This window comes from Mytilus californianus, unplaced genomic scaffold, assembly GCF_021869535.1.
Source record: "Mytilus californianus isolate M0D057914Y unplaced genomic scaffold, xbMytCali1.0.p SCAF_4, whole genome shotgun sequence".
Taxonomy (NCBI): Eukaryota; Metazoa; Mollusca; class Bivalvia; order Mytilida; family Mytilidae; genus Mytilus; species Mytilus californianus.
In genome coordinates, this window is record NW_026262690.1 from 29,188,388 (window position 1) to 29,215,548 (window position 27,161).

At 33.4% G+C, this 27,161-nt stretch overlaps 1 protein-coding gene across 1 annotated transcript; it reads right to left on the reverse strand.

The window, feature by feature from the left end:
- Positions 1-1,687: 1,687 nt before the first annotated feature.
- LOC127739461 (cobalamin binding intrinsic factor-like) lies at positions 1,688-25,313 on the reverse strand. The gene is made up of 11 exons (XM_052251256.1): positions 25,247-25,313; positions 24,173-24,245; positions 20,682-20,717; positions 16,149-16,347; positions 15,460-15,734; positions 13,934-14,082; positions 12,441-12,516; positions 5,306-5,413; positions 3,712-3,871; positions 2,684-2,805; positions 1,688-1,881 (listed from the first exon to the last, which is right to left on the reverse strand). Exons 1-11 carry the CDS (start codon positions 25,259-25,261, stop codon positions 1,820-1,822), a joined length of 1,275 nt encoding a protein of 424 aa, XP_052107216.1. The 5' UTR covers positions 25,262-25,313; the 3' UTR covers positions 1,688-1,819.
- Between the last annotated feature and the right edge of the window lie 1,848 nt (positions 25,314-27,161).

Consider the following 27,161-nt stretch of genomic DNA (forward strand, 5'->3'; position numbering starts at 1 on the left):
AAAACTTTCTATGTTTCCACCCTTTAAAACCATCTCCTGGTTGACCTTTTCTTATTTACATATGTGTCGGAGTTCCTTCAGACACTGGTGAAAAACAAGTAGATAAACGAAGCTAGATCATATAATTTCACACACATGTATATTGATAATATTCTTTCCATTAACAATCCAAACTTTTCTGCTTGGGTCGAATTAGTATGTCCTCCTGAATTAGAGATTATTAAGATATTCAAGAGCATGAACTGTTACTCAGACTTTGGAAAACGTCACCGTTGTCTGAGCAAAAAAAAAAATCAGCCAGGGTTTTGTCACAGAATGTCTCGCCCTTTTTCTCAAAAATTTCATCGGAAAGTACCACGATCTAAAATGCTCTTCAACTTCGTACTTTATTTGGCCTAAAACGGTTTTGCTTCGAGCGTCACTGATCAGTCTTTGTAGACGTCTGGCGAACAAAATTTTAAGCCCGGTATCTTTAAAGAGTTTTGCTTTATACTTAAATAATTAGCGTCTACTTTACAAATAATGTAGGATGGTATAGAGCAATATATTTTATGTGCTGAAGTTTTGTATTATTTTATTTACTGTACAGCTTTCCCTCTATTTTTCTCTGTACTATTGTGTTCCTTTTGCTGGTATGACTCTCGGTATTTGTGCATCCAGCTTAGGAGTTTTGGCTTTGTGCGTTTCTAATGCAGTTGGGTCCAAAGATGCAATTCGGACGCATCAGGTTTTTATGGTGTTGTTTTCATTTTGTATACCCTTGTATTTATGTTTTACTTAATTTGTACTTAATCCATAAAGTGAATATGTCATTGTGTTTTACTATACTGTATGAACTATAAACTACAAAAAAAAATTGTTGGCGTATTTGTTAGATTTATTTGTATAAATAAAGGCAACAGTAGTATACCGGTTTTCAAAAGTCATAAATCGATTGAGAGAAAACAAATTCTGGTTACAAACTAAAACCGAGGGAAACACATCAACTATAAGAGGAAAACAAAAGAACAACAGGAACAATGAAGTGCACCAAAAACAAACGCCAACATACATAGAAACGAACTATTTGATAACAACTGCCATATTCCTGACTTGGTACAGGACATTTTAAGAAAAAATGGTGGGTTGAACCTGGTTTAATGGCATGCCAAACCTCCCGCTTTATGACACTGTTAAAAAAAGTTATATCGCTAAAATGACAACACTACGTGAAAGAAATACAGCACAAACACACGCAAGAACATTCATCACAGAGAAACGCACAAACAAATAATATAATAGTCGTCACAACATGCAAACCGCAGAACAACAACGAACATGTATGTTATTTTGATTTTTTAAGTCAGTTGTGTTGTATGTATATGATGTATATTTCAACTTACACAGTTTGGTCTGCTTGATCCCAATTATGTCTGTCTGGGTTGCTCTCCGATTTTGTCTATAAAACGGAACTATAAACTACTGCCAAGCAATAGGTTTAGCTAGCTATAAACCAGGTTTAACCCATTATTTTCTTTGGAAAATGCCTGTAACACGTCATGAATATGACAGTTGTTTTCCATTCGTTTCGTTTGTTTATATAGTCGAGCGTTTGATTTTGTTAAGTTTATGGACTTTTCCCTTTTTGAATTTACCTCGGAGTTTTTGTTTATACTTTTTTCCTGGAAAGACTATGATGATAAGAGGATTAATTGTTGCATCATTTATTAGGAAAGTATAAAAGCATCCAAATAAAGACCCATCATTCATTTTTGACAACACCAACTTAACAGTTGTGACTGAAAATGCATGGAGAGCAATTCTATCACATATATATTTTTCACCATATGGTAAATTTAAAGGTGTATTTATCACCCTGGCTCGGAAATGTTTGGCTTGCTCCTAAAAAGACAAACATAGCTGTAAGTAATGTTGCATAATGATTATTACTGATCCGTATTGCTAAGGTATTATTATTATTGTTCTTCTTATTACAATTATTATCATTATCGATTCATAAAAACATAAGTCTTTGAAACGAAATTAAAGATTTAGACTAAAGCAACCACTTTCTGTTACCTAAATATGCATGCCCTTATATTTTTCAATTATGGGTTGTTTGCCTGTGAGAGAGCTTTCAAATGTTTATAAATACTCATTCAAGCCTGCTATTTTTATTATTAAATTTTGACTTGGATGGAGAGTTGTCTCATTGGCACTCATACCACATCTTCTTATATCTATTTACTGCAGGGTTTGTTGCTCGTGCTGTGTGGATGCAGTAGAATGTGTCCCCGTGCTTGTGGTGTATGCCCTTATATTTTTCAATTATGGGTTGTTTGCCTGTGAGAGAGCTTTCACTGTAATAGGACTTTATATTAGAATTTTTCTATTTTGTTGTCTCTTATATTAAACAAAATTCTGTATACACTACATTGATGAAACTAAAGAAAAATATAGGCGACATCGGTTCTGCTGAACAAATTGCGAGAAAATAAAGCATTAAGGATTGATCACGTGGTGTGTTGCTATTGTTTATAATTCATATCAATTTGTTAACATTGTAGCCTGAAATATTTCTATTTCAATAAATTAAATTATTAAAAAATAAAGACAAATAGGTGAAGAAAGTTCATTTTTGACATCATAATTGCTTTGAAATGAGACATTTGTTGCAACATTTGAAATAAAATGTAAGAATTACCATACTGTAAAGGACTGCCGTCGGTTCCTAATATTTGCCAGTACTGTCTGTCATCAGTTGACGCTGTCATGTCATTGATTGAAGTGATATATTGACCCCATGTTGTAGTTTCACTTTTGAAACTTTTTGAATGGCGGTAAAAAAATTAAAAAAATAAGTATCGACAGATGAATATACATATATCATAATACTATTCTTCTCTACCATCAAATTCAAACTTTAAACATTTAGACATTGTAATTATGATGTATACACAAAATGGTATATACAATCCAAATGTATACAGGAAACTTAAAATAGTATAGTTATATACACATGCAGGCAATTTTTACCAACTTTATATTATGAATGAAAAATTTTTCGTGTGATCTTCATTGACTGTTTTATCTAAACAATTTAACTTTTTATATCATCGAAGCAGTACACGTGTTCCTTGTGTGTTTGTACAAAGAACGCTAGATTTCTCTTGAAAAACAGCTACATGTAGTTTTTCAGATAACATCGTTTTGAAAAAAAGGTTCTACCGTTGACAGCAGATTTATCCTCGTGTTGCAGGCCTCACTGTAAGTTTAAAGAAGAACTGAAATAACGACGCAGACCCTTTGCTTTTGGTTTTGAGTCTGTGTAGAAATTTGGTGTCAACAGACGATTATTTGCTATTTTCTTTTTGTCAAGAAATAATAATTATTTATTTATTATTATTTGTTTTCTTTCCATTCACTTCTATTAAATACATGTAATTGGAAATCTGCCTCTCACGAGCATTGCAGAGAATAAGTAGAAACTCGTGTGATGTCTTTTAAAAATAAAGACAGTAAAGGCATATAATATAATATATTCCAAGTGTAAATATTCGAAAGGATTATGAAATGAAATACACTTGTAGTTTCATTTTTTTCTGTATAGCTACCTAAATGATAATAATAATCATTGACTCATGCTATTGACTTTGATGCTTGTAATATAGACAACGTAGAATACAAAGTTTTAAAAGTTAAAATAAACTAACGTTACGGGATGAAACATACCTAAATGTCGAATCTGTATTGTTTAGATAAACAAGAGCATCATACAAAGTTTGTCCTTGTCGGAGAGTAGCTGACCATGTGCGATCGTAATCTATTGCGGTTATGTTATTGAATACAGTTATTCCTACAAGAAAGGTTGGCGTCGAAGGAGTTGTTGTTCCTAAAACAAAAGTAAAAGGTTTGAAATTTACAATGAATACAGTGTCAGTACCCCTTTTATTAGTTACTGAAGGGCAGTTGGTCTACTGTACAGCTCGAAAATGTCGTCATTTATTTTGATTATGACTAAATCAAACAAAAATAATGTGCGCACAGCGCCAATGATGCAGACGGTTTGTATAACAATAAATGAATATAAACCAGTGTATTGCATAAGCTACAATATTTCAAGTTATAGTATATGAAACTGGGACATGGATTTACACTTTTCATCAGACACATACAAAGATAGACAATCCGTAAAGGCAACTCAAAACGTTTTGCCACGATGTATGACCTGTATATTCGTTTTAAAACTCCATTCACTATCATGACAAAAAAAAAGAACATTACAATCGTTCTGAGCGTTGTAAAAGATCATTTTAGCAAAATCAATATTGATCTAATAAAAACAATACAATAAGGAAAAATAGAATAAAGAAATAGAATTAAGAAATAGAAAGAGAGATAATAGAAGTAATAGTGAAACCATCTCGTGCATAAGAAAAGTGGTTTGGTAGAGAAAATAACCACATTGTATTCAATATATGCTTCTATAACTTGATTTGACTAAGATAGTATATGAATCATTTGGGGGGACGGGTTTTCCATATTGAAAGTTCGACATATTTGCGTCCGTTTACGGACAATAGCTTGGGGAGGCCTCCATTTGCAACAAATCATTAGAAATTCAGAAATGTTATTAGGCACTACTAAACACGCATTGAGAATATGTGAGAAACTGCGTTCGAAACGACATTGATTAGGGTTTTATCAAGTTATTTTAAACTTTCTGTTCTTTCCTATCTGAATTTATATGAACATTGATCGAAAGTATGTAGTTTTCCATTTAAGTTAATCTGCAATTTCTGAAAAAGTGAATAGAGAATGTCCTAGGGACACAAATGCTCCCACATATATATTATTTTTGAAGGGAAGATATGTAACTTTAACTTTTTGATTTCAGCTTGTGTTCCCAAACGTTTGTGACTTTCTAAAGATTTTTTCATTCTCTAATGAAGTTTATTCCAGATACACGTGTCGCGTGCTCGGAAATCAAATAATGTGTGTTTCTGCTACAGCCTGTTTGTTTGTTTTGTTTCTTTTTTTGGAGGGAGTGTCGCTTCATATTTTTCCAACTTAATCATGTAAGTAAAAAATGAAATCATCTCACATAACTTAATAATGTAATGTATAAGAAAAACTATTAATTATTGTAGCTATATTTGAAATATTCTAACTGGTTGCCTTTTTTCTCAATCAGGCATATTAATGAATTATAACGCCTTTTAGTAATATATGTTTTCATAAGGGAAGATTGAGTGTAAAAAGTGAACGAATTATACAAATGCTAAATGAAGGAAATAAAACAGCAGTATCATCACAAATGCTTTACCTTGTTCTGGTCTCGTACATTGCCATGATCCAATATCTAGAAGAGATTTTCTTGCTATCGCTGGCAACACTGATAGCAGTAGAGATGTGAAGGGATTATTGTTTCTGTCTACAATATATAGAAAAACCAAATAAACGTGCTGCAAGAGCTCGATTAGTTGTTGTATTTCTAACAATGAACACCAAGCTGAAAATGGGTTAATAGCATTTTCGCTACTTCTGGACAATTTTTATCTTTAAATAGTCGTTCTCATACTCAAATGTAAACGATGCGGGGTATATACTGTTTACCTGTCCATCCGTTCTTCTGTCAGTTCGTCCGTTAGTCCGTCCGTCAGTGAGTAAGACATTACGAAAATACTAAAAATAGACCGAAATGTGTGCAGAAAATTGGTTTCAGATGCTATATCAAACATTTTTTATCAGGATTCAACCCCGCATGGGAATTTAGTCACATATAATGAGAAAAAGATCCTTATTGATTTTGAGGTCATTACCTATGAGGTCAAGGTAATTGTGACTAGAAAAGACAGCAATTTGTGCAGGAAAGTGGTTTCTGGAGCTTAATCAAATCCTTCACATAAGAATGCAGTCATGTATCACACTGAGGTCAAATATAGAGGAAGTTCCCTATTGATTTTGAAATCACTAATTCTTAGGGTAAGGTCATAATTACTGTTAAATAGACTGAAATTTGTCCAGGTAAGGAGTTTCCGAATTACGTCTCTATAACCTTACATGGTATGAATAACAAACATGAATAACGAGTTGTGGTATGATTGACATTGAGACAGCTATTTAACGATGAGCAAAACCCGAACCTTGTAGTAAGCTATACCGTTGAAGGCCCAGATATAAATATAAAATGTGAAACATCTTTTCAAAAGAGAGAAAAACAATGGTCTGATTTAAATTACATTGAATGAAAACAAATATGGCAATTATATATGGTAACATTTGATAAGATGATCCATTTGATTTTTGGATCATACATAAGGTTTTAGCTGCTTAAAATAAACAAAAGATAATAGGTTTTCTGCTGTAACTCTAAGACCTCTCACGGAATTGGAAACAAATACCCTATCACGTCCGGTCATATTTTTCATGTCGGGGCCTTTTATAGACGACTATACGGTATGGATTTTTCTCATTGTTGAAGGCCGCATGGTTGCCTATAATTGCTTACATCCGCTTCATTTGAGCTTTGGTGGATAATTGTCTCATTGGCAATCATACCACATCTCCTTATTTTTACATTTGAATTTATTGTAGATCCTTTTTTATTTTGAGTTCTATAATCAAATGTCAAAATCACAGTTACTATAAATTTAGTGAAAAAGGAATTCATATCACCGGGATGTCTTAGCCTTCATCTTTTAAGACAATATACCTGTCTGAATCCAGCTATGGGTTAAATAGTATCACTGCCTTGTGATTGGATTTTTGAATTGAAGGCTATGGTAGTAAAACCAGACAGAAAATCCGGGTAGATGGAACTCGATAGCAGCAGCAATCGTCTAAGGGATGGAAACCCCTACAGAAAAGCTGCCGGTCCTCCGGGCCCAGGGGGTTAAGCGTAGGGTTAATCACCCTGCCTTGGAAAAAAATATTGATTACAGAAACGACTACAAAAGCAACTACTCTTTCTCGTCACAGACTAGAGGAAGAACATGTTTTTAACCGAAAACAGCAGATGACGCGAAGGCCGATGGAGCTGTTTTCAAACAAACTCACCACCAGAATAGGCACATGGAATGTAAGAACACTATACCAAAGTGGTAAATGTGCACAAGTAGCAAAAGAGATGAATAGATACAAGATTGAAATTCTAGGACTAAGCGAAGTTAGATGGAACACATCAGGCATGACAAATTTGAATACAGGCCACACAATTATATATTCCGGAAACACCAAACAAAATGACCCACATGAAAAGGGAGTTGGATTTCTAATAACAAAAAGATCTAAAACAGCTCTGATAGAGTGGAATCCCATCTCACCAAGAATTATCACAGCACGCTTTAACTCACGTTTCCAAAAAACCACCGTGATACAAGTATACGCCCCAACCAATGGTGCAGATGACTGTGAAAAGGAAGACTTCTACCACTCATTACAAACAACTATAGAAAAAGTACCAAAAAGGGACCTATTGGTACTTATGGGTGACCTAAATGCTAAGGTTGGATCAGAAAGAAAAGGATGGGAGAGAGAAATCGGTCCTCATGGGATAGGAAAAATGAACGAAAATGGTGAACTATTTGCAGACCTCTGTGCTACCAACAACCTTGTCATAGGAGGAACACTCTTCAAACACAAGAATTGCCATAAGGTAACCTGGGTGTCACCAGCAGGAAATGCAGAAAACCAAATAGACCACATAACTATTTCTCAGAGATGGAGGTCATCACTGCAAGATGTAAGGGTAAAAAGAGGAGCAGATGCAGCATCAGACCATCATCTAGTTATAGGGTCAATAAAGATGAAACTTTTAGCCCAAAAAAAAACAGTTGTCAAAAGAAGAAAGTTTAACGTTGGGAAGCTTAAAATACCAAACATAAGAGAAGAATTTCAAATATCTCTTCAAAACAGATTCTCAGCTATAAGTGACCTTGATATAGAGAACAATGATATTAACAACACATGGGAGCAGACAAAAAATGTAATTCTAGAAACATGCGAGGAAACATTAGGATATATGCAGTATAAACGCAAAAACTGGATGTCAGATAATACATGGGTTAAGGTTGAAGAAAGGAGAAAAGCCAAAGAAAAAGTCTTAAATGCCACCACAAGACAACAGAAAAGGCAAACACAAGACCTTTATAGAGAGAAAGACAAAGAAGTGAAGAAGAACTGTAAACATGATAAAAGAGACTATGTTGAACAACTAGCACAAGAAGCAGAAATTGCGTGTAGCAAAGGAGACATAAAATCTCTCTACAACACAACTAAACAACTAAGTGGCAGAAGATCCAACTCAAACGCTACAGTAAAAGATAAAAATGGCAATGTTATTACCAAAATTGAAGAACAATTAAAACGATGGAAAGATCATTTTGAAGAAGTGCTAAACAGACCCCCTCCAACAGACCCACCTAACATCGAAGAGAGACAGGTCCTGAATATCAAGACAGGAGATATAACTAAAGCAGAGGTAAATGCTGCAATAAAACAACTAAAGAATGGAAAAGCAGGAGGAATTGACAACATACCCCCTGAAGCTATAAAGGCAATGGATAACATCTGTATTGATAAACTTCATCAACTACTAAACAAAATATGGAATGACGAACATATACCTGATGACTGGCGTAAAGGAATCCTTATTAAACTACCAAAGAAAGGTGACAAATCAATCTGTAGCAACTGGAGAGGTATTATTTTGCTTTCCATTCCTAGCAAAGTCCTATGTCACATCATCCTACAGAGGTTAAAGAAAGAAGTTGATAAGTTACTGAGAGATGAACAGGCCGGTTTCAGACAAGAGAGATCATGTATTGACCAAATTGCCACATTAAGAATCATCATTGAGCAAACCATTGAGTGGCAGACATCCCTATACCTAACATTTGTAGATTTCGAGAGGGCCTTTGATAGTATAGACCATCAAGTACTGTGGAACATCCTTAGATATTATGGAATACCTGAAAAAATCATATCCGTCATCCAACAGCTCTATGACGGTTTTACATGTCAAGTGAGCCATGCAGAGACTCTGACAGATCCATTTCCTGTATCAACCGGTGTCAGACAAGGATGTTTACTTTCCCCTCTCCTTTTTCTGATAGTTATAGATTGGGTGAGTCGGAAATCATACAACACTCCTCTAGGTATTAAATGGACATTACAGTCATGCCTCGAAGACCTTGACTTTGCAGACGATATCTACCAGCTTTCCCATCGCCTTGAAGACTCGCAAAACCAAGCAACCAACCTTGAAACAACGGCAAAACAAGTAGGACTATACATCAATTCGAAAAAGACAAAATCTATGAGGGTAAACGCAAACCAACTTAACAAAACCAAAGTGAGAGATGCTGAAATTGAAGATGTCCGAGAGTTTACATATCTTGGAAGTGTCATCAGTACATCAGGAGGGACAGATGAAGACATCCAATCAAGAAAAAGAAAAGCTCAACAAGCCTTTGCTATCCTTAAACCAGTCTGGAGGAGCAAAGCACTTAGATCAAACACCAAAATCAGGATCTTCAACTCAAATGTAAAATCTATACTTCTCTATGGGTCAGAAACTTGGAGACTAACAGCTGCATCTACAAAAACATTACAAGTTTTCATAAACAGGTGTCTAAGAAACATCATTGGAATCAAGTGGCCAAACACCATTAGCAACAAAGAATTGTGGAAAAGGACAAGACAAGAACCAATAGAAAGAACGATAACAACACGCAGATGGAAATGGATTGGACACACTTTACGTAAAAACAACACAAATGTAACTAGACAGGCGTTAGATTGGAATCCTCAGGGTCATCGTAAAAGAGGGCGACCAAAATCCACCTGGCGCAGAGATCTTACATCTGATCTACAGAAAATTGGGAAAACATGGGGTGAAGCAAAGAAACTAGCCAAGGACAGGAAAAGATGGAAAGCTACTGTGGTCGCCCTATGTCCCCCATGGGACGAAGTGGATTAAGTCAAGTAAGCAATCATAAAAGGAAAAAACATAATAACTAAAAGTTAACAGAAATAAATCATTCCTGCAGGTCTTTATACTGGAGGCGGGGTGAATGTGAGAATCCTCGCTAAAGGTTTGAAATTTTCAAATGCACGGTTGAAAAAAACCCAGAGGTTTGATCAGGGGAAGGTGTTGGAGGTTAGGGTTGAGACGTTTTGCAAGAATTTTGGAATTACCAAACGAATGACTTTATATACCATTAAATGCGTTTATTTAACATATTATCCATGATACCATTTTTCAAACCAGGACAATGATTACCATGAGGCATTTGAAAACATGTATATAAACAACATATTTGTTACGTTTAATTAATGTTTTTATAATTAGTCGGTATTCCAATGGGAACTAACGGTGCACCTGTCCTCGACGGCTGTTATTTTATTCGCACGAGACACAACATCACACTGTCGTTTTTCAAGAAAAGACTAGTATACTCTTTTAAGATAATATTATCCTACTGAATAATTCAAAGTTTGGTGGCTATCTTAATCGCAGGTATCCCAGTTAACTTAAAATAAAAGAAAATACAGGTACACTCAAATCATTTTTCCACTTAAATCCAAAAAATCACATTGAATGGACGGTTGAACATTTAAGTAAACAACTAAACATATAATTTCAATTTTCCCCTTTGCGGACATACCATTTCTATGTAGCAACATTCAAACAGCACCTACATATGGAGAACTCCCAGTCAATAGTTGTTACAGTGTAGTGTTTTCTGCCCATGCTAAAATGTTACTTTTTACATGGAAGCTATTGAACAATGGGTTCTAAGTGGTAAAGTTGAGATCGGACACCCTCAGACAGGACTTGGTTAATGTTCATGAATATGATACACTTGTAGCCACAATTCATTCATGTTTTCATCGATTTTGACATTCAGAATTAATGCGACTTATCATCAAATCACTTTTGGTATAATAACTGAGCTCACCCTGGTTTTTGTTAGGATTTGTGTTTTGTGTTTTGAGATTTTTTGTTTGTCTGATCCTCATTTTTCATTTGAGCATGGTGTTGCCTAATTTATTTGACATATGTCTCTGTGGTACCTTTGTTCAGATGCAATCATGATTTGGATATAAATGAAAGGAGACATGGATTACAAGTCATTCAGAACAGAACCCAACTAACTACCCTTATTATCAATAGACACCTATAAGGTATCCATTTTGAAATTTGACACAGATGTCTAAGACTTGTACCACTTGTCGTAGCCCCCATCATCTCTACTTATTTCATATAATCGCCGTATACGACTTATCATTGGATTTCAATTGCTATAAGCAATAAGACAGGTACCACTAGTGCAGAAAGCACTGTTTATCTTTCCGTAGCTCCTGAGTTGTCATCCTTTTAATTGTTTCATGTTGCTTAAGCTTTAGTTTTCTGTGTAGTGTTCTGCAGACGGTCGTTCGTCTGTTTGTATTTTTCTTTTGTCTAAGGTAATGTCGATCTTTTTAGATCTCCGACTATTCTTTTTATAATCTCATGTATTACATTATATATTCGTCCGAAAATGTATGTTAATTTTGCAACTAGGCTTTAAGCAATTAAAATTTTCAAGCGCTATTTCAATATGTTCTTTTTTTTTCATTTGGTTTTCATAACTTGAAAATTGAAATAATATGAAAATTGTTTTATGTGTATTTAACTTTATGGATAATTTGCATAAAATTATTCATGTAATTATCAGCGCAGACATTTTAGTTACAAAAAAGTCAATATATCACAGTATGATTATACTAACATAAATATATATTTTTCTACGTGTTTTTAAAGGGGAAGGTATGAGAAGGGTCCCTTGGATTCGAAAATCAAAATTACTATAAATATCTCAAATTACATCCTTCAGACGATCTGAAGATATTACAAAAGTCTCTCGGACATCAGTATGATTTTTTTTAGTCTTCCATATGTGTAATAGGGCTTCAAACTTTTTACAACTGCCAATAGTAAAAGCTGACAACATAGCCTCATTTTGAGGTCTTGTCAGTAATATTTAGATATGAATAATATCTTTACCCAAAAAGATATGTATTTTTCAAAGATAATATCGTATGTAAAATATCTATTAGGGTAAAGCTCATGCTTATATATATATTGCGTCAAATGGCAATTTTATGTCAAATACGTAAATTTCGACATGTTTATTACATCATAGTGACAGCACAATTGACCTATCTGTTCTAAAGTTTCAAGACAAAAGCAATTGGTTCGTCTATTAATAAAACTAACATAATTTGGAAAGGCTTAAATAAGTTTTCCTATTTCAGGGGCCAAATAATGACTCTTAACATATCTCCTCCTTAGTCAATTGTTTCTTCTTTATTGGAGTAATTTCTTTGATATTACCTTCTAATTGTGATAAACCATATTTAGTAATTGACGGGGAATTATCTATTTCAGTAGTTATAAAATATATTAACATTACCTATTGAATCAACCATGTAGTCTATTCCAGTCCTAGTCTGGCGTCTTAATGTTCTTTTTCCACTTGCAAATATTGCCTTAAAATTGCAAAGTAATTACTGTATAATCATGATATGATAACAAAAATTCATGGTATATTGGCAATTTCAAGAACAATGAAAAGTATTGAGTTCAAACTATCGCCAAGTGCTTAATCAGTATCATGCTGACCAAAATCTAGTGCCAAAGCGAGAATAAAAAAAAAACTCTCTTTAGTATACCTTTTAGGCTACAAAATCCAATATTTGAACATTTTTCTACGGACAGAAAAATATTGGTAAAATATAGAACATTTCCTCATAATATACCCATCAATGTGTCATGTATGTATAATAAGGAGATGTGCTATGATTGCCAATGAGACGACTATCCACCAGAGACCAAAAATGACGTAAATGTTAGCAACTATAGGTCGTCGTACAGCCTTCAACAATGAGCAAAACTGATACCGCATAGGAATCCACATTAAAATCATATGCATTCAATCTTCACCTGGTATGAAACTGTTAGAAGTACATAGATATAAGAAGATGTGGTATGAGTGCCAATGAGACAACTCTCCATCCAAGTCAAAATTTATAAAAGTAAACCATTATAGGTCACAGTACGGTCTTCAACACGGAGCCTTGGCTCACACCGAACAGTAAGCTATAAAGGGCCCCAAAAAATTAGTTTGTAAATTTGATATTTTTGAGTCATTTGATACTTGCATGATATTATAAACATTTGTCTGTAACTTTTTGATTCAGAAATAATGAAATTCTACTAAATTAATGATAAGATTACAGCTCCCTCAAGCAAAGTTAATCTCAGACGGTTTGGTTGAACTGTTCAGATCCCCCATTCCTCCGTTTTTATTTGTTTCTATCTCATTCAACACACCTGCAGTGCGACTGTCACGAATTCTAACAGAAATTTTCTGTAGATAATAGTGAGCCAAATCATTGGATGAAGTGAACATTTCATAATAATATGATATAATTATTTTATAATCCTGCAGCAGATCATTCCAAAAATGAAAATAGGTACATACATTACTATAAGAATTCAGATACGATCCAAACGAAGACTTATGTCACGGCAGAGCAAAGAATGGAAACTTGTGCATATATTTTATGTTCTCAAATCAACTATTTACATGTAAACGTATAAGAAAGTAAAACTTGTATCATCTTTAATTGAGGTTATTATCTGGCCAGTTGGTATCGAAGAAACCACGCTAAGTTTATGTTTAACAATAACATTTTATTAATTTATGGTTAGTGTATTAGTTCCTTTGAAGGGGTATCCCTTATAAAAGCCAAATGATTAAATTGGTGAACGGACTGGTTTTCACAAAATATAACACGCTTTCATGTAGGAACAGTTTGTAACGATGCTAGTATGAGAAACAAAATGTAAATAAATGTTTTCGCCAACAAGCTGATTATGTTAGTGGTAAATCCAATTATATACCTGCACAGCTAGGGCAGTTGAGTACTCATTGCCAAAGGTTCCATTTTTATTCTTTGCTTTGAGAATAAAATTGAACGCTGCGTCTTCTGCTTTCTTGTATGTTGGATTACCAATACAATGATAGGCCATGTAAACTAAAGAAGCTTCATCTGAAATTTCAATCGAAGTACTTAAAATTTATTAGTTTGTTGACCCTGGATATACTTTAAGGATAATGGCTATTCTGTTTTAAAAAAAACAAGCATTCTAAAGAATGCTATACATTGATAGTATATAAACAACGGAACTAAAAATGCAGAAAAAAATGAAAGGTCCGTGTCCTTGTTTTGGAGATTGAAAAGTTGACTGGATTCTCTCTAGATTTTTCATTCGCTTAACATTGACACCTTTTTTCTTTCAAAAACTATGAAAACATAACAAGGATTTTATGATATTTTGAATAATGGCCTTTTAAACTATATGTAATAAAATTATGAAAAGAAAAATTTTTAGTGGCACTACATGGATAAAATCAGAGGATTTTAAATATCTGACAAAAAGTCAAAAACAATATCAGCGAACATCCTTAATAAAGAATCTAGTTTATATCTTAATTATAAAAGAAGTTTTTACTTGATCGATTATCACCCTGGTGCTATCATGGTAACCTTTGTATCGATATCAACCACTGACTTAATAGACACTTTTATGGCCATATAGTGTTACCCTTATCCGTCATTCCGTCTTTCCGCAACTAACAGTTATACGTACTTGTTTTCTAAACGCCTTCACATATTGAGCTAATGTTTAGTATGTGAGTTTTATATGATGAGTTACAGATCGAGTTTACGTTTGGTTCCGTTCCGCTGATTTTTGCCGAAATTACGGGCTTTGGACTTTGAAAATTTCGTGAAAATAACAGTTATACAGACTTTTCTTCTAAACGCCTTCAAATATTGAGCTGATTTTTAGTATGTGAGTCTACTATGAGTTACAGATCCAGTTTACGTTTAGTTCCGCTCCGCTGATTTTTGTCGAAATTACGGGATTTGGACTAAGACTGAAAATAACAGTTATACGGACCTTCACTCTCAAATTTCCACTCTTAAAAACTGGCTTCTTTTTTTTTTTGGCGAGTGGGGCAATTCGTGTAGTTCCGACACATCTAGTTTTTTATTTGTTTTTTTTTTATCATTTCTTGTTAGCATGGAAACCCTAGTTAAAGTACATTATTCATGTTTTGTTGCGTTACTTAAAACTAATATAATGAATATTCGTTCTTTTTCAAAGAAACCCATAACTTCAACTATCATACAGTTCCATAAAATTTTTTTAAAAAAATACATTGTTTCATGAAATATGAAAAACTTGCCGATAAAATGCATTTTTCAGCAACAACAAAAATATCAAATATGCAACGGACGACTGTGATAAAATCAAAATGATTAAAAATTTAAAATCTCAATACCGTGAAATATTTTTTTATAATTTTTTACTATTTTCAATTAAAATGGCATCATTCAGTATAACGGACCGGAGCAACTTACCAACACCAAATGTGTAATATCCTGGGGTTGTTGAGATATCATTTAAATTGTGAGTATCAATAGGTTCGCCAGCTTTACACAAAGCTATAAGAATCAACGAATAGGCAAATTTATTACTGTCAAGGTAGCTAGATGACACTATTAGATGGTTCTTGAGTTTGTCTATCAGGTCATGGCCATAAAAATCTCTTGGATCCTGACAAGTAGCTTTTACTCCTAATACATAATATGCAAGCTTGCCACGCCCCCACTCCTTACTGGTCAAAGAATTGTTTCTACAGAAAAAAAGAGCTTATGTTATAGGAAAACCCAAAACATCATTATATAGGCCATATGAACATCACATACAAAAAAATGATATTGCAGCGGTTTTAAGATATGGTGATGTCTTGCTCTCGTGGCTACAGCTTTTCAATCAATAAAACTGACACCTCTGCTTGTTCTTTTCCTCGGGACATAAAAATCACGTACTGATGTTTGCACCCGGAATTGATTTAGTTATTCATAATTCTATTCAATGCAGTTAAGATTCATATTGTGTTACCACTGGTAATCTGGTTAGTAGATATACAAGCCTTGGATCCTGGCTCACTGCTCGACAGTAGACGCGAAGAAGAGGTTGAGCGGATGCCAGGCTATAAATATAAATGTAAACTTTGAATATGAAATATACAATAATAAATGTTTACTTGGATAAAGCGGATAACAGATCTATATTCATCTGTTTTACACTGATGTATAAAGATGCCTTTGTCTTTTTGAATACTTTGTACTTTGCTAAGTGAAGTGCAATTATTGCTTCAGCTTCTACACGTTCTCCCCAGGACCAATCTTCATTTCTTTTCTGTAACAACTGCTTAACGCCGTCTTTGACCGCACAGCGTCTTCCTTCAAATATACACCAGTATATACAAAAAAGCATCGAATAAACACATTACATTTATACTTCATTGAACACGAATGTGTCGAGTAAACACACTACAGTTAAACTCCATTGAACGTATCGATTAAACACACGACATTTATACTTCATTGAACACGAATGTCTTGAGTAAACACCACACTAAATTTATACTTCATGGTACACGAATGTATCGCGTAAACACAATACATTTATACTTCATTGAACACGAATGTGTCAAGTAAACACAATACATTTATACTTCACTAAACACGAATGTATTGAGTAATCACACTATATGTATACTTCATTGAACACGAATGTATCGAGTAAACACACTATATGTGTACTTCATTGAACACGAATGTATCGAGTAAACACACTAAATTTATATACTTCATTGAACACGAATGTATTGAGTAAACACACTACATTTATACTTCATTGAACATGAATGTTTTGAGTAAACACACTACATTTATATACTTCATTGAACACGAATGTATTGAGTGAACACACTACATTTATACTTCATTGAACGCGAATGTATTGCGTAAATACACTACATTTATATATTTTATTGAACACGAATGTATTGAGTAAACACACTACATTTATACTTCATTGAACACGAATGTATTGAGTGAACACACTACATTTATACTTCATTGAACACGAATGTATCGAGTAAATACAGTACGTTTATAAACTTCATTGAACACGAATTAATTTTGCTTTGGTTTTATGTTTTCATAATTTTCCATTTCGCCTATGTTGAATTCTTACAAACTTAATCTAAAAATTTATACACGGGTGGGATGAGAAATTTTTCTTTATATAGAGTGACATCTAAGTCGAAATGCGAATAAGCCCAAACTGACCAAGTTCTTTACACAAGACGGCACATCCAAATGTAGTAGGTTTAAACTTGTTACCCTTTTTCAATTTAGATCATTGAATTAACAAAGGTAAATAAACGAACATACAATACAACTCTGATAACCAAAAGGCACTTAACTTTATAACTTTATAATAGCAATATAAATGATAACAAAAACACAAGTACAAGCACAACAATAACAACATCGTATGAAAGAATGGCCGCAATAACTGAAAGAAAACCCGAAGTCAATTATTTTTAGATTGTATGTTTAGATTAGCGATTGTACTAGAATGGTTCCCTGTCCTTTATCCGGTTGGCTCTGACAGATAACCGTATGTTGCAAGGGAGAGAACCAGTCTGCGGCTGTACTTTCGTTAGGAGTAAACTTCATACAACAACTTCATGCAAAAGCAAGACACCTTATCTTTTGTAAACACCAATTATCGTATTTCTGTACAGAATTTCAATGTAGAAAATACAACAGAAATATGTAGTCTAAAGGCGCAAAAATTAAACAACCGCAGTATAGTACAACTTTCATCAATACTCTATCAATCCAAAATCAAATATTTAAAGGACAATCCGCAACTTTTTGGCTATATACATGATAGTACCGTAAAATGTTTGGTGAGAAAAATAACTTGCAAAGAAAATTGTGTCCGGCTCGGATCGTGTTTTTTCGAGTGAATATGATAAAAAAAAAAATGGAAACAAACAGACCTCCTTTCTGTTAAGACACGAAATAGATGCTTACACTTAATATAAAGTAACTAAAGGTAATTTGGTATTTGTGATAAAAAGCTATTATCAACTCTACATTATTTTGTGTTATGAATGTTTAATTTAGCCTTACAATGCTTTTATGTCAAAACATAGAATAATAACATTTTTGTAAAAATACCAATGCAAATGTCAAAGGAAATGCATACATGGAATAATATATCCATAGATATTCACTGACAGACACTTTTCAAAATATCTTGTAATTGGAATGTCAAGGACATTTTGAGAATAATTTTTTTTATATGTATATGGTTTTTTCTAGGCAGTCCGGTTTTGTTTTAGTGTGGTCCAGGTTTAATCGAGTGAATAAACAAAACTCCTGACTTAAAATGTTATATGTCAGTGCATTTACGTTTAAAAAACAATGAAAAGTTTCATATAAAGTACTTTTCAAAGCACGATACCAACACATTGAACCAGTTTGATAATGCTGTATTAACACGCACATTTCATAAAAAAAGCATCGTTTATTTGTATATATTTTTGTTTTTCACAGCTTATAAATTAAATGGACATCGGCATACTTATATTTTGATAGCTCAAATAATTTTGCATCCAAGTAAGTCAACGCCCAGGTAAACATGTTGTATCAATCAAAACATACGTATATCGATGTCGATTCAATAACGATGTGAACTGTCTTTAACGTACTGATATGGATTCCATCCACTAAATATTCGTGATGTAAACAATCTTTATGTAAGCACAATTGATTGAGACGTACGTAAATATAGTGTGTTTAGCGGGTATTTATAGGTTTTTAACAGAAAACACATCTTTAATGTTTCATTTACTATTTGTCTTGATGGTTTTACCGTTCCTTAAATGGAAAAACAAGCACAATGTTCAAATGCTACTTCTGTGAATAGGAGTCTGATCAAGCGTATGTTACAGTTGTTCACAAAGCAATAACGCACTATAATACCTTAGTAAAGCTCATTATCCCAAGGCCAGGTTGACAAGTGTTTAAATTGTGAAAAGAATAGTTTTGAAGAATTGGGTCTTTTTTTCTGATATAATAGAATTGAGAATGGAAACGGGAAATGTGTCAAAGAGACAACAACCCGACCAAAGAGTAGAAAACAGCCCAAGGCAACCAATGGGTCTTCAACACAGCGAGAAAATCCCGCACCCGCATGCGGGCTTTAGCTGGCCCCTAAACAAAAAACTATAAGTCCCCTGTACTCGGTGCTACAGACCGTTTTATAAATACAGTGATTTCTATTATATTTTCATACTGCAAGGTTATGGTAAAACAATTTCAGAACAGAAAATTTGCATTAAAATTAAAAAGGGTTAAATTTGTTTAGTAACTTATTGGGAATATATAATATTGTCCTTCACTAAATTACAGTTATAAACTAGAAAAAGTCAGTTTCTAAGGCTAATCACGTCTTCTTTCTTATTCATATTTTCATAAAAAATACCCGGACCATTTGTTAAAAAACCTGGACGTTTTAATAATGTTGCTGTCGAAAAAACCGGACAACATAAAAGACCGAATTTTAGTGAACAACACGGAAATTGTGCGTCGTTTGTGCTCAAAACATGTAATGTAATCAGCATAAGACGAACAATCATAAATAAAATTATTGTACTTGCAAAACAGCAGTAAATCGACATGATCGCATGTCAACATAATATAACTTGAAAAAAAACTGGTCTACACTCGAAAATAGTGGACAGATTAACTGGAAAAAACATGATCTCAGCCCCCGGGTCTCAGCCGGACACTATACCTACCATTGAATCGACACAGGGCTAATCGTTAGTAGCAAAATAAAAATAAGGAGATGTGGTATGAATGCCAATGAGACAACTATCCACCAAAGTATAAATGAAGTGGATGTAAGCACTAATGATTATACTTATAAAAAGGCAAGTTATACTACTACAAGTGACATCCAGTAAATCTTTCTTATGTTTAATTATTTAACGGTTTACAAATATTTGGATTTATTTCCTGTTAATGTAATTTGTTATCACATTTATTCTCGGAGAATTATCCATAAATTCAACTTCAGCTAAATTTGGCTTTTCAATATAGTGTTGCTTTTGGTTTTTGTAATCTCAAATGTTAAATATTTTCGACTTCCAGTACTTATATCTCGGGTGTACCTGATGTGTACAAAAATAAGGAGATGTGGTTTGCATGTAAATGAAATATATATCCACCAAAGACCTCATAACATTAATAAAAACAAGGTAATTTCAAAATAACTTTGTGTGCGTACAAATTGCAGATTGTTGACTTGATAAATAAATCAACGAATACAAAGATTTGTGTAGAGGTAATTCAAGATGTTATAATTTAGTTTGATCCGATATATTAAAACAAGATGGATTACATACAAAATTCAAAACGGTTTTGAAAATGAGGAAAGTAAGGAAGAAACTGGGGGAATTTGCTTAGTAACTACATAAGTATAGTGAAATCATCTCACATGTACAAACACATTTCAACAGGTTTGCCAGTAAAAAGAGAAGTTTACGCATTCATATTGATTTAATGCCCTTGATTGACGATTTAGTTTCTTTGAAATCTTTTTAAGAATGCGTGTATGATAGGCTTGAAAAGCTAAGGTTTTTAGATATTTAAAAAAAACACCAATTCAAATAATACATTTAATATTTCTATCTTTTTGGTTTACTCACTTTCTCCATAAGTTTGCCTTTCGCTGCAAGCAACAACTAGAAAAGATAAAATATGAAACAAGTAAAAAACAAGACTGATACAACATGTTCAAAATGATTTTAAAATGTTTGTGTCGTATATAATTAGTGGCTGTCTGTTATCTCTTTTTGCACCAAACTAAACATTTTTTTTAATAATGACACATAAAAATTTTAATATATTGGAACTACTTGTTTAAACAAAAAAGATAAAAAAAAATCTCTAATGGTGACAGATGGATCAGCAAAAATAGTAGTATCTAAATGGAATATGTCAATTCAATATATTAATAGAATCATGGAAAAAGATACATGATAGAACATAAATTATCTTTTATTTTACACCCCCTCCCCCCTTTGCCTTCAATTTTAAATTTTATAACTTGTTAATGGGTTAATGGTGAAAACTTAGTATATTTCAAAGCATTATCCCACATCTACATTGTAATCCGTAAAGATCACACGAATATTTGAGATAAAGTTGTTGTGTCATCCAAACTGTGCTCTTTTAAAATCATATGTACAGGTGTTTAACATAGATATACCGGCGCCGGTGTAGATAAAAACACAATTTGTGTGGAACTGATGAGTCATTCTTGCTGGTGTCATCAAGTATTCTGGAATTGGGATTGCAATAAGTTGGTGGATTATTTTGTGAAAAGGGAGTAGACGTGATGTTTTTCGTCTCTCCGGTAATTGTGGTAGTTTTAGGTCCTCTAATAAAGATGATATTATGCTCGGGTCTCGAAAATACTCATGTCTGATGAATCTGGCTGCTCTTCTTTGGACCATTTCCAGTTGGTGTATGTGTTTTTTTGGATGTAGGTCCCAGACACTGCTAGCAAATTCTAGTGTTGGTCTTACTAGAGTTATATATGCCTGACGTTTTATATTCATTGGACATTTATCCATATTTCGTTGTATAAAGCCTAATTTTGTTATGTAAATTAAATTTCTTAAATATTTCACATCAGTTTTAGTTATTTAGGGTCCTATTGATACGATTTTACAATAAGAGTAGTTTACACATGCTGTCCCTTTATTCTTGTGTGGAAAATAAGAATAGAGAGGCAGCAAGTATTAACAACTGTAATTGTATGACCATATGTATAGCAACAAAACCGCATCAATTACGTGAAAATTAGTAGAAATTAGCATAAAATTAATTTGAACACCAAGAGAAAAAGGAAAAAAAAGGTTCATGCCCCTAACGCCTGTGGTTTCGACAGGATAAAGGCGCTTTAATATGACTCTAGCGAAGGCAGATGAGATATACACCTAGATTCAGACAATATGTCAAAGATAAATGATTTCAGCTAGTAAATGGTGCCGATTTCGGTATGGTCGGACCATATGAGTATACGCATATGGTCAAGAGCATACGCGTAAGGTCCAAATACTCATATTCTCTGGAACATAGGCATCAACTAGTGTAGTAACATGGACTAAGTTTTGACAGCTAGTAAAATTACATTCAAATTTACATGACAAATAAGCCTTTGTAATTTTCGGCAGATGATAATTATAAAATTGTGGCGAGGTCAATTGCATCAAAGAGTTGATTGTCAATACTTTAATCGTTTATGTTGACAGTGTATACTGTACATGGGATGATGATCATGTACTGTAGAGTTGCAATAACATAGTCAAATTTATCAAAATATTCAGTAAACATAAAGCAAGGTTTGGTGTAAAATAAACAGCAGATGTAATAGTACGTTATCACGAGAAAGTTGAGACTGGTCAGTTTGAGCATAAATATATAGAAGGTTCTGGTTAGAATATCAACTGGTACACACGCGCACTTTATCAAGAGATTGTATTTGTGTTCACTCATTGTATATGACGTATATTATACATGATATTTGGAGATATTATATAAATATTGAAGATGTGACCATTAAACAGACTTTACATTTAATGACTAGTGGATTGAAATGGAGAAATATCAAAGCTGGTCCCCTATGTTGACGGGATAATGTCATATGAGACAAGACTATATTATGGATCATACGATCCCGGACCAATAATCCGAGGATGAACAATATACATAAAACAATACCCGTTACGTCAATATCATTATAGTATATAACAAATCGTAAAATGTATGAAATGTTTCTGAAAGGTCACTATTACAACGATTACAGTTTCTGAGACATCAAGTTATATTTCAAGAGATGGTCGTACAAACCACTTATATTAGTCCTAATCGCAGACTAGAATCATATTTTTGCCCTGACCCAGAACACACAAGAGAAAAAGCTATGAGCAATAGTAACTCTATACGATGTTTATTTTTCTCTATGAATCAGGACGATTCGGAAGTTTGTTGTTGTTTGGAAAATTATTTTGAACCTGGCGTGGTATATGTTGATCTAGAGTAGAAACATTTTCTGGATTGTCTTTACTAGACTTTTCCTTTTCTCGTATCAAAGCTGCACAGCATGCACGGTTAGAGATGCAAGGATTATTAGGATTGCCCGACCTTAAATGGATAAAAATACATACATAAGGAGATGTGTATGATTTGGATTGACCATAGTTCTACACCCCGAATCAATTATATAGGTGTACAACCTGTAGGTATTTTCGGGGCTGTTGTAAGGACAAATCTGTTCAACTTGAGTTCTTTCACATTTTCTTCAGTCACCACACATTTTGAACTTAGTTTTAACTCTGCGATCAAAGATGAGTTAAGAAAACCGATAACACTGATTTTTCAAAGAATTGTCATTAGTAAACTTTGGTGTCTGTTCCAAGGAATGTAAGCCTCTTTGGTGTCATAAAACTTTGGACATAATATAGAAGTTGTCCTCCAAGTGAAAACATAATAATGTTTAGTGTTATTTTAACCCCCCCCCCCCCCAAACCCCCCCCCCCCCCCCCCCCCCGGCCCCCTCCTCTTCGAACTAACATCTTTTGTAGATTATAATTTATACAGGTCAGTTAAGATAGGTAATTGTTAATTGGCAGAGCTCTAGTTAATTGGGTTAATGACGACAAATGGAATGTATGTAGATAAGATATTGCATTGAAAAATGTATTTGAGAAGAAACATATGACGACATCATGAAAGTTATTTGAATATCTAAAAAAAACATTTAAAATAATTCAATTCAAATCTATCTTATTTATTATATATACTTTAAAGTTAGATGTGTTGGTTGTTGTATGCATTATTTATTATCCACTAATATTTGGTGTTGTTTTGCTACATTTAAACGTAAATTGGATTTTATGTGTAATGTATAAAAGGAGTTTTTTATTAATTGGATTATGATTTGGATATCTTTATCATTCATTTGTTTCTTGAATAAAAACGATTTCAAAATTATATGAAATATCTTTAGAAATACATAGAGCGTAGAATTGGAGAGAAGTTTCAGTCATAATCATTCTGAAAAAAAGTCATTTGGTGATCGTGATCTGTAATTTTTTATTCAAAGACACTTTCATTTTATACATATAAATACCTTGTCTGCGATCTCTGATCACAGGAAGAACGTCTCCCAAAACATCAGCTACTAAAATTATTAAACCCAGAAGCTGAAAAAATCAGACAGATTCTTTATACATACTTTTTTTACTTTAAATAACATATTTTTTTAAAGGGATGCATAGTCACAGATACAACGGAGCCCCTTAAGTGCTATGAAAATATAATTATTTTCGTCATGTTCCCGGAGATTAAATCTGGTGCGCACCAGTATAAAAAATCGGGTGCACGTATTTCAAACTGGTGCTCACAACTTCGAAACTCTTGCGCACGACATTTTAAAATTGGTGCACACGTCTTTTAAAAACTGGTGCGCTAAAATTTTAAAATGGTGCAAACGACTTTTAAAAATGTGCAAACCATTTTGAAAGTCGTACGCACGGGTTTGAAAGTCGTGTGCACCATTTTCAAAATAATATTTCGCTATTAGCAGTCAATTTAGTCCAATTTCATCAAAATAAGCTAAAAAAAAAAAACTATTGGCTTGCAAGTCAATGAATATACTCATTTGAATCCGTATTCATGCAACTTTTATCTAAACTTTAGTGAAGATGGTTGCACATGTGTAAAGCATACGGTCAGCATGTTCATTCATCAAAAGAAAAGAATGTCAACATTGAAAAGTGAAAAAAGGGTCACACCTGGAATAACAATTTAGTTTACTGATATGGGTCCCACACAATATCATTCTTATACAGATAAAACGGTGATTTACATATATTTTTAATCTTTAACATGAAATCATACAGACATGGAAAAATCGTCATTATACGATTGTTCGTGCTTTTCTTACTTTTTATAATAATATCGGGTTATATGACGGTCGGCAGTGTTTGGAGGTCATCTCGATGGATGATTAGATGGCGTCTAATATTAAATACGAACGAAATGTCGATACATTATAGCGGTTCCATGCATTGTTAATTGTTTCTTTGGAACTCTTTTAAGATTTCAGTTTTACGAGCGAGTAATCTTATACTATATTATAAAGCGATGCAAACCCCCTTTTCATTTTGCCAAAAACAATTTCACAACAAAAGTTTATACTAACCTTTGTGACCAACATGATGATTTATGTGCAAGAGAACGATTACCAGGCGGCTTCCTTATAAAATACGTGTTTTATATATATACATGTTATATGTACATAACATCCTGTTTATCTTTTAAGTTTATGTTTTAACCTTGGTATATTTCCTGTGATGCAGCCTTCTATTTACGCTTTGTCTGAAATGAAGGACAGCATAATACCTGTATACCAGGGGCGGATTCAGGGTCCAAGGAAAAGGAGGGGCGTAATAGTTATACATGGACGAATTAACTGTTTCAACTTTATGGTTGATTGTAAACTTATTAAATGCATTTTCTAAAAGATCGTCTTCAAGAAACGCGCTTCGGACGCATACACTTTATAAAGTGTTATTTATATTTTCTAGCACTGATGGTGGACTTTTAGTCCTGTAGGGTATCATCAGCTCATTGTCAGTGCTTCGGTACTAACATAATTAAAAACATACTAGTACATAAAAGTTTCTTAAATTGTCCGTTGGTAAATTTAGAAATTATCAAGAAACTAAGGTTCCAACTCCCTCAGACAAAGTTGACCTTACATGAGTTTTGGCTATTATTTTTAGGTCTCTTTTGGTCATATAGCTCTTCTTGTGTTTGAGTACTTATACATCCTTGCCTTTCAAATTTTTGGTTTTGAAAGTTGATGATGGAGGTAACTCTAGAAAAGCGCTTCGGATGCATACAATTTATAAAGACTTGGTGTTATTTTCATTTTTCTATATAGTTTTGACTGTACTGTTGGACCCTTTTGTTTTATGTTAATACCATGAAACTTTTTGTGTATTTGTCTTCTTTGAGCGTACCTCATAAACACATGTCAAGCTAACTAAAATATATATTAAATGTCTGTTTCTGTAAGTATATTTTGGAAGGCGTATTTCTTATGATTGATTGATTGATTGTTTGGTGTTTAACAACACTTTCACCACTATTGTGCTATTTCGTGGCTGTCAGTTTTTATTCGTGGAGGAAGCCGGAGTGCCCGGAGAGAACTACCGACCTTCGGTAGGAAAACTGACAATCCTAATCAATTAAGATTGGAATCTAGCTTAGCTGCCACGTGCGGGATTCGAACTCACAACCTCAGTGTTGACTGGCTAGTGATACAGTAGTTCGACTACTTACACAATTCGGCCACCGAGGCCCCCTGTATTTCAAATGAGTACAAATTATAAATTTGTGACATCTATGAATTTACCGGTAAATGAACGTTTAGCATATAGAAGCAATATTTCATATAATGAGGCTGCTCATATTTGAATAAATATTTTTATCTTGTAGAGATGGTATGGGGCGTCTTTTGTTTCCTTGTGATTGACATAGAATACCAAAACAAACATGATACTTTATTGTAAAAGTACAAAAAAGTCACTGTGTTGTAGTTGAATAAGTTAATAATCATATAAGGGATAATTATATTTGCAGCTAGCCATTGAATGTATTTTTGGATTTTGTTTTAGTAAAGTTTATATTATTACTGTAAATTTTCGAAGAGTCAAATTTGAAGGTCTATTGGAAATTGAAGCATTAAAGTAATTCAAAACTATTTTTGTCAGTATTTATCCTATTTATTTCGATCACTGATAGAATGCTAAATGCACATTTGAAATCAAACGAAAATGCACATCAATATATTATCAGACATATTATAATAACATATGCCATGGTTCCGTCCTCTAAGATTTCGTACAACAGAGAAATATAATGTTAGAGATATTGTTTCGGTATGTAAATATATACCCCTAAACAAATTCTCTTGACCAAAGTACATGTTTACTTGTACATACGTGTCAAGTGTTATCTTTTCAGCAGTTTAAACGGGAAAATATAACACCAAACCCGATCGTACTATGTCACAATGTCGGGTTAATAAAACAAGCGCGTCATTTAAAAAA

Bases quoted from the DNA above. Each gene is read 5' to 3' on its own strand.
- LOC127739461 (XM_052251256.1), bottom strand. The intron at 15,735-16,148 runs GTAAACATTTAT...TTTTTTCTGTAG, and splicing joins CTGTTATCCGCTTTATCCAA to AAACAATTCTTTGACCAGTA. The intron at 2,806-3,711 runs GTATGTTTCATC...CCATTCAAAAAG, and splicing joins AATACAGATTCGACATTTAG to TTTCAAAAGTGAAACTACAA.